The sequence below is a fragment of the Lepidochelys olivacea genome (genome assembly GCF_965140295.1).
Source record: "Lepidochelys olivacea isolate rLepOli2 genome assembly, chromosome: 20".
Classification (NCBI taxonomy): Eukaryota; Metazoa; Chordata; order Testudines; family Cheloniidae; genus Lepidochelys; species Lepidochelys olivacea.
The window spans coordinates 12,349,818-12,363,729 of NC_140430.1; the positions used below are offsets into that span (position 1 = coordinate 12,349,818).

The 13,912-nt window shown below is 53.8% G+C and overlaps 1 protein-coding gene across 1 annotated transcript in view; it reads right to left on the minus strand.

The window, feature by feature from the left end:
- Positions 1–9,327, minus strand: part of RAPGEF3 (Rap guanine nucleotide exchange factor 3) — an 86,446-nt gene extending 77,119 nt beyond the window's left edge. The window contains exons 1-2 of the mRNA XM_084610801.1: positions 9,022–9,327; positions 8,661–8,867 (exon numbers count right to left, since the gene is read on the minus strand). Of these exons, the coding sequence (XP_084466927.1) occupies positions 8,661–8,867; positions 9,022–9,027 (213 nt within the window). The 5' untranslated portion in view covers positions 9,028–9,327. The remainder of the gene's footprint in view (positions 1–8,660; positions 8,868–9,021) is intronic.
- Between the last annotated feature and the right edge of the window lie 4,585 nt (positions 9,328–13,912).

Below are 13,912 nucleotides of genomic sequence, written 5' to 3' on the forward strand. Positions count from 1 at the left end.
TGCCCCAGATCCCTAAATGGCCCCCATCAGGAATTGAAGTCACAACACTGGGTTTAGCAGGCCAATGCTCAAACCACTGAGCTATCCCTCTTCCCTGTCCAGGCCTGCAGGGGCAGTAAACTGTGCCCTGGAAAGGGTGAAGTGACCTACTCCTGCCCCAGAGCAGAGCAGGTGACAATACATCTCGTTTGGGCCGGAACAGTCCCTTTTTTAGGCCCCGTCACGGCCGTCCCAACTTTTTTGACAAAATGGGACATTTGTCCCATTTGTTCTTGCCACCTGATCATCCCTAGTGGGACGTGGAGGAACATACTGGGGCGAGGAGGGGGAGCACGCTGGAGGCTAGGGGGAGTGGCTTGGGTTGGCCAGCCCACCCCGTGTACAGAGGGGGGCCTCAGACAGCCCTTCGCATAGGCAGGCAGCAGGCCAGGGCGGACGACTCGGACTGGCCCTACACGTGGGTGGGCAGCAGGGAGGCTCGGACCACCGGTCCCATGAGGCCGGCCTCACGCCCACCAGGGGGGAGGGAGGCCTCGGGCCAGCCCAGAATTGTCCCATTTTCCCTTTGGGAAAATATGGTCACCCTAAGCAAATGGGAGCTGGGAGCGCTTGGAACTGTGCTGGACCTACACAGGGCTGAGCTGTGGGGCACAGTCTAGCCCCAAGGGGGAGCAGTTATTCACACCATGAGACCCGGCGAAGAAGGCAGTGCTCATCCATGTGCACAGGGAGCTCACAATACAGCCCCAAGTATTTTTGGTTTCAGGTTCACTTCAAGAACTCCTCTGAACCCGGCTCAGAGGCGAGGCCATTGTGTAGCTCCTCAGGGGCCCTGGTGCACTCATTCACCTATGTCTCCAGTCTCTAATGCAGAGGCCCCCAAACTATGAGCACCACCCAACTCCGCCCTGCCCCCAGCTGCGGCTCCCAGCCCCATGCCTGACCCCGTTCCCAGCCTCGGCACGATTCAGGCCCCCACCACAGCCCGGCTGTGACTCTGCTCTTGACCCCAGCCTTGGCCCCTGGACATGACTCCAGACCTAGACCCAGACCCATCCCCAGCTGTGGCCCCAGCCTAGGCCCCCTTATCCCATCCTGTCCATGCCTCCCCTCCCCCAGAGCCACAGCCCCGTTCCTGGTCCTGGCTGCAGGGGGCCGCAGACGGGGGGGAAGGGGAGGCACGACCCTAAAAAGTTTGGGGACCACTGCACTAGCTTATCCCTGCTGAACATCAGTGTGTCCTGTAAAAATACCACCTTTCATCTACCGCCAGCTGGGGCCAACGTGCACTGAGTAAACCAGGGCCTGAAGCAGAGCTGAAGGGACCTGTCAGACCTGTTTTCTATGTGTTGTATTAGACAAGACTGGAGTGAGCTTCTAACATTAACCCAGAGAGCACAAGAGGGATCCCCAGCCCAGGATGGGGGTCTCACATTGGCTATTCACTGGCATTCTCATTAACTCCTTGGTGCTCATCCACCTGGTCTCTCGTGCTAATGACAGAGGCAATTCCGGCAGCACAGGCACTGGGCCTGTGGGCAGGCACTGGGCTAGGCAGAATCTGGAGCTCCCTTCAAAATTGTATTGAAAGTTCAAACTTCACTTAGAAACATAATTTAGGGCAGTGATTCTCAACCTATTTACCACTGTGGGCTGCATATGTGGCCCACAATGTGTTATGTGGGCCGCATCCAGTACTATCTCTATGGATCTGAGAATGTCACATGGGCCGCAGCTCTGTGCTGATTGGGCCGCAAGCAGCCTGTGGGCTGCAGGTTGAGAATCACTGATTTAGAAGAAGGAGAAAACAGCTTCATGGCCCTTTCCCATCTCCAGTGTCTGCGATGAACTCCAGGGTGGGTGAGCAGCTCCTGGCCCATCTAGTCCTTTGACAGAACAGTGCTGGAGAGGCTAAAAGGCCCCGTCCCCTATCTGGTCCCCTTTCACCCATGGCCACTCGAACACATCCCCCCCAGTTCCATTGTCAGAGGGAAGCATCGTTCTGATCTTCTCCAGACCCTGCCTCCATGGAGAGCAACACACACCAACCCTCATTCCACCTGTTAGACCCGGGCTCTTCAACCCCGGGGTGGAGACCTGAAATTGGGTCACCAGAATGTTTCAAGGGGTGGCATGACAGCTCCAGTGGCTCCTGTCCCATGGGGCTGGCTGGGCTCGCCTCCCTGCTCCAGACACTGCAACCTCCAGGGTCCCAGCACCACTCAGGTTTGGCCCAGCTGTCATAATGACGGAAGTCTGGGTAGGCCAAATGTGAGTGAGTGGCACTGCAACCCCATGAGCCAGGTCACAAATCCACTCACACACATTGGGTCCAGTCAGGGGGATGGGGCCAAAGCCGAGCGGTGTTCCAGCCCCGGAGATTGCAATGCCTGGAGCTGAGAGCCAAGCCCAGCCCCACAGCACAGGAGCTGCAGGAGCTGCCACTGTGGGATGAGTGCCAGGCAGGACCCAACCCCCCAGGGGGGACAGGATCTCACTGAAACCATCCCAGGGCCTCCACCCACAGACTATTTACTGGGTCGCAACAGATCATCAACACTGACAAATGGGTCCTGACCCCAGAAGGTTAAGAACCATTGTGTTAGACTGTCATGGGGGTGCCTAAAGGACAGGGGAGAGGGAGAGACAGAGAGAGTAAGCAGCAGACAGATGGGGGAGGGGGGTTACAGGACCCTCCAATTAATGATGTCAAGAGGCAAGTATAATTACCCAAAGAACCTTTCCTTTCTTCTTGTCCTCCCCCGCCTGACCCATGCCTGGGGTCCACAAATGCTGCGTCAATGAATGCAGCAAAAACTGAGCCCACCGCTCCAGTGAGCCATGGGGAATCCTCAAATAGGAGCCAAATGGCCCTTGCTGTTTCTGCTCAGTGGGGGAGGAGGAGAGGGTTCATGGAGAGTGAAAAACTGAGATTTAAAAAAAATGTTTTACAAGGTCTGGGGGACCCTAACTCGACCCCTCACTTCCCCTCCCACCTGGCCTGAGCAAGGCACTTGGGAAGAGGGCCCCAAACACCCCCATGCTCAGCAGCTCCCCAAACCCTCCAGCTCTCCCAAGCCTCTGAGTCGCCCTCTGGGTACCAAGATTGTCACTCCCTGTACAAACATTCCTGAGCTCGTGACTGGTTTATGGAGCAGGAAACGCACCTGTAATTAATTATGAAGCAAATGTTTACAAATAAGAGGCAGGCTTGCAGCGGGGCAGGAGTTACCCCCTGGGGCAGCTGGAGGGATAAGGAGCAGCAGCTAAGCTCCTGGGGTCAACTCTCCACAAACACAGAACAATGCCCTGCCTTGTGCTAGTGCTGTTCATTAGAAGGCCACTAGTGCTTCAGAAATAGCCCCTCCTGTGAGGCTGGAAAGCATTATCCTCATGTTAGAGATGGGGAAACCAAGGCACAGAGAGTACAAGTGTCTTCCCCAAAGACACATAGCCATGGAACCCAGGAGTCCTGGCTGCCAGTCCCTGATCGAATCGCTCCCTCCTTTCCAAACCAGCTGAAACCATTTTAAAGAGAAGAGCAACTAACACACTTTCCAGCATGGGTTTTCACATAACTCAGCACTGCACTAAAACCAGAGAAACTTTTCAAGATTCACAAATGTGTTCACCACACCAGTGCCTGGCAGCCACCTGGAATCCAGTGAGGAACAAGGAAAGGAAGTGGGCACTTTAATTCACAGAAGACCCAGGATTTTCTCATTATTCAACCAGCTCTAGAACTGTCCCCCGTTCACTCTAGTGACATTCCCAGTGAGTGGTTTCCCTGGACACCCAAAGGGACCTTTGTATCCAAAGCAGGTTTGTGCCACTCTCCTTTTGCTGCCATAGCACTTCCCAAACACCCCTACTCAGTGCCTGGGTGCTCCAATGCCACCCGCCCAGCTGGCTCTCCCCACCACTGCCCTTCCAGCCCCACCACTGCCCGCCCGCCCAGCTGCCCAGCCCAGCCACTGCCCGCCCAGCCCAGCCACCGCCCGCCCAACTGGCCTGCCCCGCCACTGCCTGCCTCGCCCCAGCTTTCTCTGCAAGGACTCCTGCTCTGCTCACCTCACTCCCTCCCTGACTTGCTGAGCATCCCCACCTGGCCCCTGCCCAATTTGTCCCAGCATTTCAGCTGCTGTCTCCAGGCAGCTTCCTAAGGAGTCACCCTTTTCCATCTTCCTGCTGCCTGGCTGCAAGGGCCTCAAGATCCTGTCTGTCTCCAGAAATCCGGCAGCTCTGGGCACCTGGCCAGGCCCTGGGACCGCGGCTCTGCTCTCGCGCTGGCCTTTGTTTGGGATCCCAGGGACAATAACAAAGCTATTTCAGTCCTTAAGGTTCTTGTGAAGGCCCTCGCCCTTCCGCAGCCTCAAACAGGATGGCAAGAAATCAGCGTAAGGCCCACCCATGCGGGGTGCCTTCCTCTGCAGCCCTGGGCCATGGAACCCTCCCCAGAACCTTCAACCAGGGCTCCGCGCCCCTCCTGGAGCTGTATACGATCCCAGAGTTCAGGGATTCCAGGTCTTGGCAAAATACATGTGGGGGCAAGGGGAATCTCAGACCCCCAGAGCCTGACAGGATTCTCTGAAATGACTTCCCCTCCCCCCACAATGACAGGCACAGAAAAGCACATAGGTTGATGTTCAACTGCAAACGCTCAAAGCTGAAAAGCTGGCTGAGAGAGAGGGTAAGATTGTGGTGTTTACCCAGAGCCACAAGGGCAGCTCCAAAGGGATGGGTCTCCCAGAGCAACAGAGAACACAGGGGAAGCTGCTGCTCCCATGCCAGGCCCAGCCAGCTCCTTAGGCAGCATTGCTGCCTTCTCCCCCTGTCACCTCCACATTTGCAGGAACACAGGACGGGGTCATCAAATCCAGTCCCCTACTATCACAGGCAACCCCGCCATATCAGCCCCTTCATAAACTTATAAAGCACCATCTTCTCCCCTCCTTTTGCCATTCTCCTCCCACCTAGGCATTTTCAGGGGCGGATGGCGAATGATTTTAAGAACATAAAAACGGCCATACTGAGTCAGACCCATGGTCCATCTAGCCCAGTATCGTGTGTTCCCACAGTGGCCAGTGCCAGATGCTTCAGAAGGAATGAACAAACAGGGCAATTATCAAGGAATCAATCCCCTGTCGTCCACTCCCAGTTTCTAGCAGTCAAAGATTTAGGGGCACCCAGAGCATGGGGTTGTGTCCCTGACTATCTGGGCTAATAGCCATTGATGGACCTGTCCCCCATGAACTTCTCTCACTCTTTTTTAAACCCACTTATACTTCCTTCACAACCTCCCTTGGCAACGAGTTCCCCAGGTTGAGTGTGTGTTGTGCAAAGAAGGACTTCCTATTGTTTGTTTTAAACCTGTTGCCTGTTAATTTCATTGGGTGACCCCTAGTTCTCATGTTATGTGAAGGGATAAATAACACTTCCTTATTGACTTTCTCCACACCCATCATTATCTCATAGACCTCTCGCATATCCCCCCTTAGTCGTCTCTTTTCCAAAGTGAACAGTCCCAGTCTTTTTATGGTCTCTTTAGATGGACGCTGTTCCATACCCCAATCATATTTGTTGTGCTTCTCTGTACCTTTTCCATGTTAATATACCGTTTTTGAGATGGGATGACCAGAACTACACACAGTATTCAAGGTGTGGGCATACCATGAATTTATACAGAGGCAATATGATATTTTCTGTCTTATTATCTATCCCTTTCCTAATGGTTCCTAACATTGTTAGCATTTTTGACTGCCACTGCACATTGAGCAGATGTTTTCAGAGAACTATCCACAATGACTCAACGATCTCTTTCTTGAGTGTTAACAGCTAATTTAGACCCATCATTTTGTATGTATTTTCTAAAAGACCTGGGGGGTAGGGGGAAGGAAACAAGAAACAAAAATATTTTAAATGACTTTTTTTAAAATCACAAAAATGGACAATTTTCCACAAAAAAGAATATTTGAAAAAAAATAGCCATTTTTTTAAATGAAAAACTTGTTTGAAAAATGTCACCAGCTCTTACTTAGACGCCACAGGGGGAGGAAACTGAAGCAAAGAAATTCAGACATGGATACACTTGAGAGATGGGCCAGTTAACAGAGTATGTGTTCTGAGCATCCCTGATATCTACAGCCTTCCAGGCCACCATGAATCTGTGCTCAGGATAGCACCTGATAGCCCTGGCTGACTCAGTGTTCAAGCTGTGGGATCCAGTTCTCATGTACACCAGGAATGCCACCTGCACAGGGGTTCTCCCTGCCAGAGTACAGCCCTGGTCCCAGCCGCTGGCATGGAAGGACCAGCCAGGAGTGAGGAGGGTGGGGAAGGGGTGAACTGCACTATGGCTATTCTCTGCTTCCCAGGGCACAAAGAGGCACAGCATAAATTAGAGCAGTTTTAAAATTAAGGTTTCAGAGTAACAGCCGTGTTAGTCTGTATTTGCAAAAAGAAAAGGAGTACTTGTGGCACCTTAGAGACTAACCAATTTATTTGAGCATGAGCTTTCGTGAGCTACAGCTCACTTCATCGGATGCATACCGTGGAAACTGCAGCAGACTTTATATACACACACAGAGAATATGAAACAATACCTCCTCCCACCCCACTGTCCTGCTGGTAATAGCTTCTCTAAAGTGATCATCAGGTTGGGCCATTTCCAGCACAAATCCAGGTTCTCTCACCCTCCACCCCCTCACACAAATTCACTCTCCTGCTGGTGATAGCCCATCCAAAGTGACAACTCTTTACACAATGTGCATGATAATAAAGTTGGGCCATTTCCTGCACAAATCCAGTGCTGGTGCCGAGATTGGTGTAGAGGTGTTTCCTGTTCACATGCTCTAAGATATGGTCAAGTAGATTGCTTAAACATTCACTACAGCCGCTGTGCACTGAAGCACAATAGGACAGGTCTGATTTCATGCCTCAGTGAGAGCTGAACCTGGAGAACAAGCTGGGGCAATCGCCTGGGAAATGCTTTCACTAACAGCTAAGGCCATGTCTGCCGAGGTGTCCCTTGCCCTGCCCCAAATCACCCAACATGAAAGAAGCACCAGGGAGTGAGTACCATGCCGCTCTCCCAGCCCAGCGCAGGGCCTAGGCCATTTGGAGACTCGCACATGGAGATCAGACTGTCTTTGGAAATGTCAGTGCAGTTCTGTGCTGAAAGGGACACCTTAGGACTCCTTGCTTAGGTGTACAAGGGGAGGCTGTTTTCTCTGACTGCTGACCCTGCAGCCCCCCATCCTGGGACCAGAAAGTCACGCCAGGGATCTTCCCTTGGTTGTGCCGTCACCAGGAATTAAGGTTCCGCAGGCCAAGTTTTGCCCTCAGAGACCCCCATTCATCCCCCCCACCCCTATACTGCTGGCTTGGCACATCACAGACCTGGTAATGGTGCTGGACAGACTCCTCCACCCCCACCCCTCCTCCTCCCCTGGAGTCAGGGCTCTGCAGGGCTTCCAGGAATAGCAAGCACAAGAGTCCCCCTGAATCTGACAAACACGAGGAACAGCTTGGGCGGGAACACTCTGCTGAGAAGGGGCTGTTAAAATGGGAAAGCATTGAACCTGGCTGAGGGATCCCATGCATGGTTGGCCTTTCATACATGAACATCACTCTGCAGGCTCCCTCCCTGAGGTTTTATTCCCTTTGCTCCCAGCACACGTTGCCTCTTGATTGCTTCCCATCAGCCTCGTGCCACCCCCAGCCCACGCTCTCTGCCCTCAGGCACCAGTCCTGAGACCCCCAACACACTATGAAGGATGCAGCAGAAGTGCAGTGGAAACTGCCACAAATTACTGTTGACTCCAGATTTGAAGGCTCCTCTGTTCACTAAGTTTGCTGGGTCTCAACTGGGTTCCTAGTTGGGTGTCACTAACAACAACTGTCTCAGCAGAGGGGCCAAGCCCTGACTGGGCCATGGAGACTAACTCCCTTCTCCCCTCTGGACTGGGGCCAGTTCCCCATTGCCTGGCCCTGGTGCAGTCAGGTGCAGCCATGCAAAGCGAGTGCCATGTGGATGTAAAATACCACCAAATTAGAATGTGCGCTGACAGTATAAATGGCTCCCCAAACTGCAGGAAAACATAGAATCACACCCCAGGGAAGGATTCATGCATGGAGACAGTCTACCCAACTGCAGCCCTTGTGTCTGTTCTGGAGAGGAGTGGGGGAAGGATTGGTGCAGAGGTGGCATTCCTGCACCTTTCCCATTTAACTCTACCCCATTACCTGCTGGACTGAATTAGGCTAGACTCGGAATCCTAGGGGAATATTACAGTCAAACACGTTTCAGAGAATCCTGGCTGCTTAAATCCCAGAAACCACAATTGTCCATAGAATCCTTGGAAACTGCGTTCCACTGTCTGGCACCAAACACTTGCCAATGTCCAGGTCAATTTGCTCTGCTAGTCAGTTACCGAGTGAGTTATTGCTACACAATTGGCTCAAGGGATGAAACAAAGCCTTGCTCCAACCTGACTAACCTTCATTACTCCGTGCCAGCTTCCTGCACCCAGAGCCTGTCACAAGAAACCATCCCCTCCCCGCCCTTCCCCACTAGCAGAGCCCTGCTAGCACCTTGGCACTGACACCTGCAGCTCTCACAAACACCAGGCAAGGCAACGCGAAGCAGCTTCAGTAGTTACCCATCGGATGCCCTGTATCCTGGGCAGGCTGCCCGCCTCACCCTCCAGCTGGATCTGGTAGCTGTAGCTCCGGAACAAGTGCATCTTCTTCAGGAGCAGGTAGAGCAGATGCCCTTCAGCAGCGGGGTCTCCAAGCACACCTGGAGGCGTTGGCAGGTCCTCGAGGAGAGGTCCGACATGCCATCTGCCCTGCCTGTCCCAGGCCACCTGTGTGCAGAGAGAAACCCTTGGAGTTCAACCAGGGCAGGCTCTGGCCAACTCCCCAGGCTTTCCGCTTTCTCCGCCCTCCACCACCCCAGCATGAATCGCAGCCAGCAGCGAACTCGCTCCGTATCCCGTCCCCTCTCGGTGCCTCACCCACCTGCATGGCCCGCGGCTGAGCCTGGCATAGGGCCCGGCTCCGGCAGGTGTCCCGCCGGCTGCCCCAGCCAGTAGGGGGGTGCCAGGAACAGCTGGACTGGCGCGCAGAGAACCCCACCACTCCCGCCTTTTGGGTCGGGGTGCTTAGGACCCCAGGGATGCCCTGGGCAAAGCCATGGCTCTCGGGCACCAGTGGGGGCCGGGATCCTGCTCCCTGAGCCCTGTCTGAGGCTGGAGACACGCTCCGTTCCGGGCTGCTGCGCCTCCCCTCTGCGGAGAACTGAGAGCGAGTGCAGCAGACGCTCCAGCGCTTGGCACAGGACCCGAAACTCCTCAGCTGAAAAAGCCTCCAGCCCGGCCTGCGAGCGCCACGCCCCCGGGGCGGTCCGCACCCAGCCCGTGGAAACCCTCCCTGCGCAGCGCGCCGAGGGACCGGGCGCTGGGGGCAGGCTGAGCGGGCCGGGGGAGGGGACTTCGGCCATGGCCCCATCTACGGGCCGGGGATTCCCTTTCCCCACCAGGGCTCGGGAGTGGGTGGGGCTGCCCCCAGCTCGCCCAGTGGGACGGGGAGGACGCCGCGCCCCTCTGCGAGCGGCTGGGGCCCAGAGCAGAAGCCAACGAGCTCCCTGCTCCAGGGGTGGGAGCCTCGCTCTAAAGTTTGTGCAGGTGAAATTCCGGCCCAAACTTAAAAGCAGCTGGAGCTGCACGTGCCCTGCAGGATACAAAATGACCCCAGAGCTAGTGACCAGAGCCACTCCCATTGTTCCCTCTACATTTTTTTGACCAGGAAAATTTTTAAAAAGCCCTTTCAGCCAAAGTGAACCTTCATCCGGGTCACAATGTTCCTGTGTTTTGGTGAATCAACAAAAACCTGAAATGTATAAAAACACTTTTCAAAACCCAGAAACTTTGTTTCCGTTAATTTTATTCTGGAAATTTAAAAACAGAATATCCAGCGTCCCATGAAACAAAACTGGCCGCTGGGCTAGAGACTGAGCGCTCCCCGGGCTGAGCGAAAGCAGCACCCCCCGGGACAATTCACTGGTTAAAGCTATTGTACTCCATCCAGTGCTGTGAACTGAATGCCTGGACTCACCAGAGTGCTCCAAGGCTCTCACCGCTGGCTGGCTGCCCTTTACACAGGTGGGACTGTACCAATGACAACAAATGGGAGTGCGGAGCTAACCATTCACATGAGAAAATAGCCAAGTGACATTAAGACCCAGATTCTCAGCTGTGGGAGCAAAGGCTCCGTTTGTGTCTCTCTAATGCTGGAGGGAGCCAGTTCTGTGAGAGAGATTCTTAGATCATGTCCCCTTGCTCCTGGTAACAACCCCAGTGTGCCCTTTAAGCCCAAGGCTAGGAGCATAGCAGCCAGCAGCCCTGCCTCCTTGCCATGCAGGAACCCCATCCATGGTGCTGACCTGGCCCCCATCACTGCAGTATCTAGAACCCAGCGCTGAGATGCTACTCTCTGGTTCCTGGTCTCCCAAGAACCAGACACAGATGCTGACCGGACACAGGTGCTGGCTTTGGCCTCCTGCCAAATCAGTGCAATGCACATGCCAAAGACCTACTTCTGATCTCATTCACACCCGTTTTACATCAGAATCACTCAGTGACATCAGCGCTGCCACTCCCGTTGGACACCAGTGGGAGTGAGAAGAGGCTGGGCCCCGAGAGTGCAGCAGAACAAATCACTGAGCCAGCATGTGGGGCAATGGGAAGGGCCAGCATGTGGGGCAATGGGCTGGCACTGAAGCCTTGTCGATCTCTGGATGTGTGATGAGGCTGGACTTTGGGACTGTCTCTACTCCTCCCCTGGGCAGACACTAGCTCATACAGCCCCAAGTACATGGTCTGGATGAGAGCTGCCAAATTTCACTCCTTCCTGTTGTTCCTCCTGTGCCCTTCTGTTTTCCTGCCATGTGATTTATGGTCATTTTGTACATCCAAAGTCCATCTCCGGCACATTACTCTGCTTTGCTGCTTACAGTCCTTTCCTCCCCAGTTTACACCAGATGTTGGGCTCAGGAGAGTTGGGTTCAATTCCCAGCTCTGCCACAAGACTCCCTGTGTGCCCTGGACCAGTCCCCTGCATGGCTTTGTGAAATGGGGGCTCTGACCTTCCTGCTTCCACCCTTGGTCTTGTCTAGTGAGAGTGTGCTCTTTGGGACAGGGACTGCCTCTCGCTGTCTGTGCTGCACCTGATGCCAGGGGGTCCCCATCCTGTTTGAAGGTTCGAAGTACTACTACGATACGAAGTAACAACCACTACCATCAATGCTGTCAATTATGCCTCTGCCAAGGTTCCTTCCCCACTCTGAACACTAGGGTACAGATGTGGGGACCTGCATGAAAACCTCCTAAGCTTACTTTTACCAGCTTAGGTTAAAATTTCCCCAAGGTACAAACTATTTTACCCTTTGCCCTGGGACTTCCACTGCCACCACCAAACATGTAACCAGTATTATTATTATTAGGAAAAAGCCCGTTTGGAAACGTCTTTCCCCCCAAAATCCTCCCTTACCTTTACATCCCCTTTCCTGGGGAAGGCTTGATAAAAATCCTCACCAATTTGCATAGGTGACCACAGACCCAAACCCTTGGATCTTAAGAACAATGAAAAAGCATTCAGTTTCTTAAAAGAAGAATTTTAATAGAAGAAAAAGTAAAAGAATCACCTCTGTAAAATCAGGATGGTAAATACCTTACAGGGTAATTAGATTCAAAACATAGAGAATCCCTCTAGGCAAAACCTTAAGTTACAAAGAGACACAAAAACAGGAATATCCATTCCATTCAGCACAGCTTATTTTCTCAACTATTTAAAGAAATCATAATCTAACGCATATCTAGCTAGATTACTTACTAAGTTCTAAGACTCCATTCCTGTTCTGTCCCTGGCAAAAACATCACACAGGGAGACTCAGACCCTTTGTTTCTCCCCCACTCCAGCATTGGAAGTATCTTGTCTCCTCATTGGTCATTTTGGTCAGGTGCCAGAGAGGTTATCCTAGCTTCTTAACCCTTTACAGGTGAAAGGGTTTTTCCTCCGGCCAGGAGGGATTTTAAAGGTGTTTACCCTTCCCTTTATATTTATGACAGCCTCTGCATAACCTTGCTCAAGACACTGCACCTTCTTACACCAGGCCTGGAGTCTGCCCTTGTGTGCTGTCAGTGTGCTTGGAACATCTGAGTCAAAAGCCCAAGCCTGCCATGTAATTGTCTTCACTGTGCATCCCTTTAAAGAGCACATCCATGCAGATTCCTGGCACCCTTCAGTAGTTCTGAAGGCTTCTTGGATCTCAGAGCACTTCATAGGCTACATCTATCACTCACCCACCACTCCCCTGCAGCAACATCTGGGCAGAATATGGCCGCTGCTCTGGGTGGGCCATGACAGCGCCCAGGGGTGGGAGAGACTGCCATGAAGCTGGAATCTGCACAATGACACGGGTGCCTGCTGGAGGTAGCTGGCAATTTGTCTCACAGTTAATTGTGAACGTTGTTGGCATTTAGGCTCTGAGGTGAAAGCAGAGCAGATCGCACAGCTCTCAATGTGTCCCTGGCTGAAGTCCCATGAGGAACACAGGGGGTGTGGGTTAAACTGAAGCCCCTGCAGCAAAAGGGTGAGAGTGGAGGACAGTATAGGAATTGGCACAAAAGTCCCAATTTCTTGGTGCTACACTTGTATCTTCGCTTGTGGACCCTTGGGATGTGCGCGCAAACACACACGCTCTGGGTACCCCCCCCCACCCCCAGAGATCCAGTTGATCTCCCAGCAGTGTGCGTGGGTGGTGGCAGTCCCCCTCCCACCCATGGACTGTAACTCATGTTTTCCCCCAATCTTATATTTGGAGCATTAAATAACATTATTAACCACACAAAATGTTCCTCTTTCCCTGAACTCTCTGGCCCCAGAAACTCGCCAACTCTGAAAACCTCCTCCCCACAAACTCTCTGCCCCCACCCAGGCCAAGAGCAGCCGAGCAGCCTGAGCACTGGTTTAGCCCTGATCAGGAGAAGCCAGCGATAGTGAAGATGGGAAATTCCCTGAGTATGGACTCTCATCTTAGCACAGAGGTGGGCAAACTATGGCCCGCAGGCTGGCCCTTGAGCTCCCTGCCAGGGAGGCTAGCCCCCAGCCCCTCCCCCACTGTCCCCTCTCCCCCGCAGCCATGCCACCCTGCAGGCAGTGCTCTGGGCAGTGGGGCTGCGTGATCCTGCAGGGCAGCGAGGCAGTGTGTCTGGCTCCGGCCGGGCGGCGTGGCTGCCAGACATGCCGCTCTGAGCAGCATGGTAAGGGGGCCAGTGGTCCCGGGGGGCAGTCCAGGGACAGGGAGCAGGAGGTGGTTGGATAGGTGTGGGAGTCCCGGGGGGCCTGTCAGGGGGCAGTTGGATGGGGCGGTGGTTCTGGGTGGGCGGTCAGGGGATGGGGAACAGGGGGGGTTGGAGAGGCATGGGAGTCCCGGGAGGCCTGTCAGGGGGTGGCAGTGTGGATAGGGGTCGGGGCAGTCAGGGGACAGGGAGCAGGGGAGGTTGGATAGGGGCTGGGGTCCCGGGACGGGGTGGTCAGGACATAAGGAACAGGGGGGTTGGATGCGTGGGAGGTTCTGATAGGGGCAGTCAGGGGTGGGAAGTGTGAGGGGGTGGATAGGGGGCGGGGGCCAGGCTGTTTGGGGAATCATAGAATCATAGAATATCAGGGTTGGAAGGGACCTCAGGAAGTCATCTAGTCCAACCCCCTGCTCAAAGCAGAACCAATCCCCAATTAAATCATCCCAGCCAGGGCTATGTCAAGCCTGACCTTAAAAACTTCTAAGGAACGAGACTCTACCACCTCCCTAGGTAACGCATTCCAGTGTTTCACCACCCTCCTAGTGAAAAAG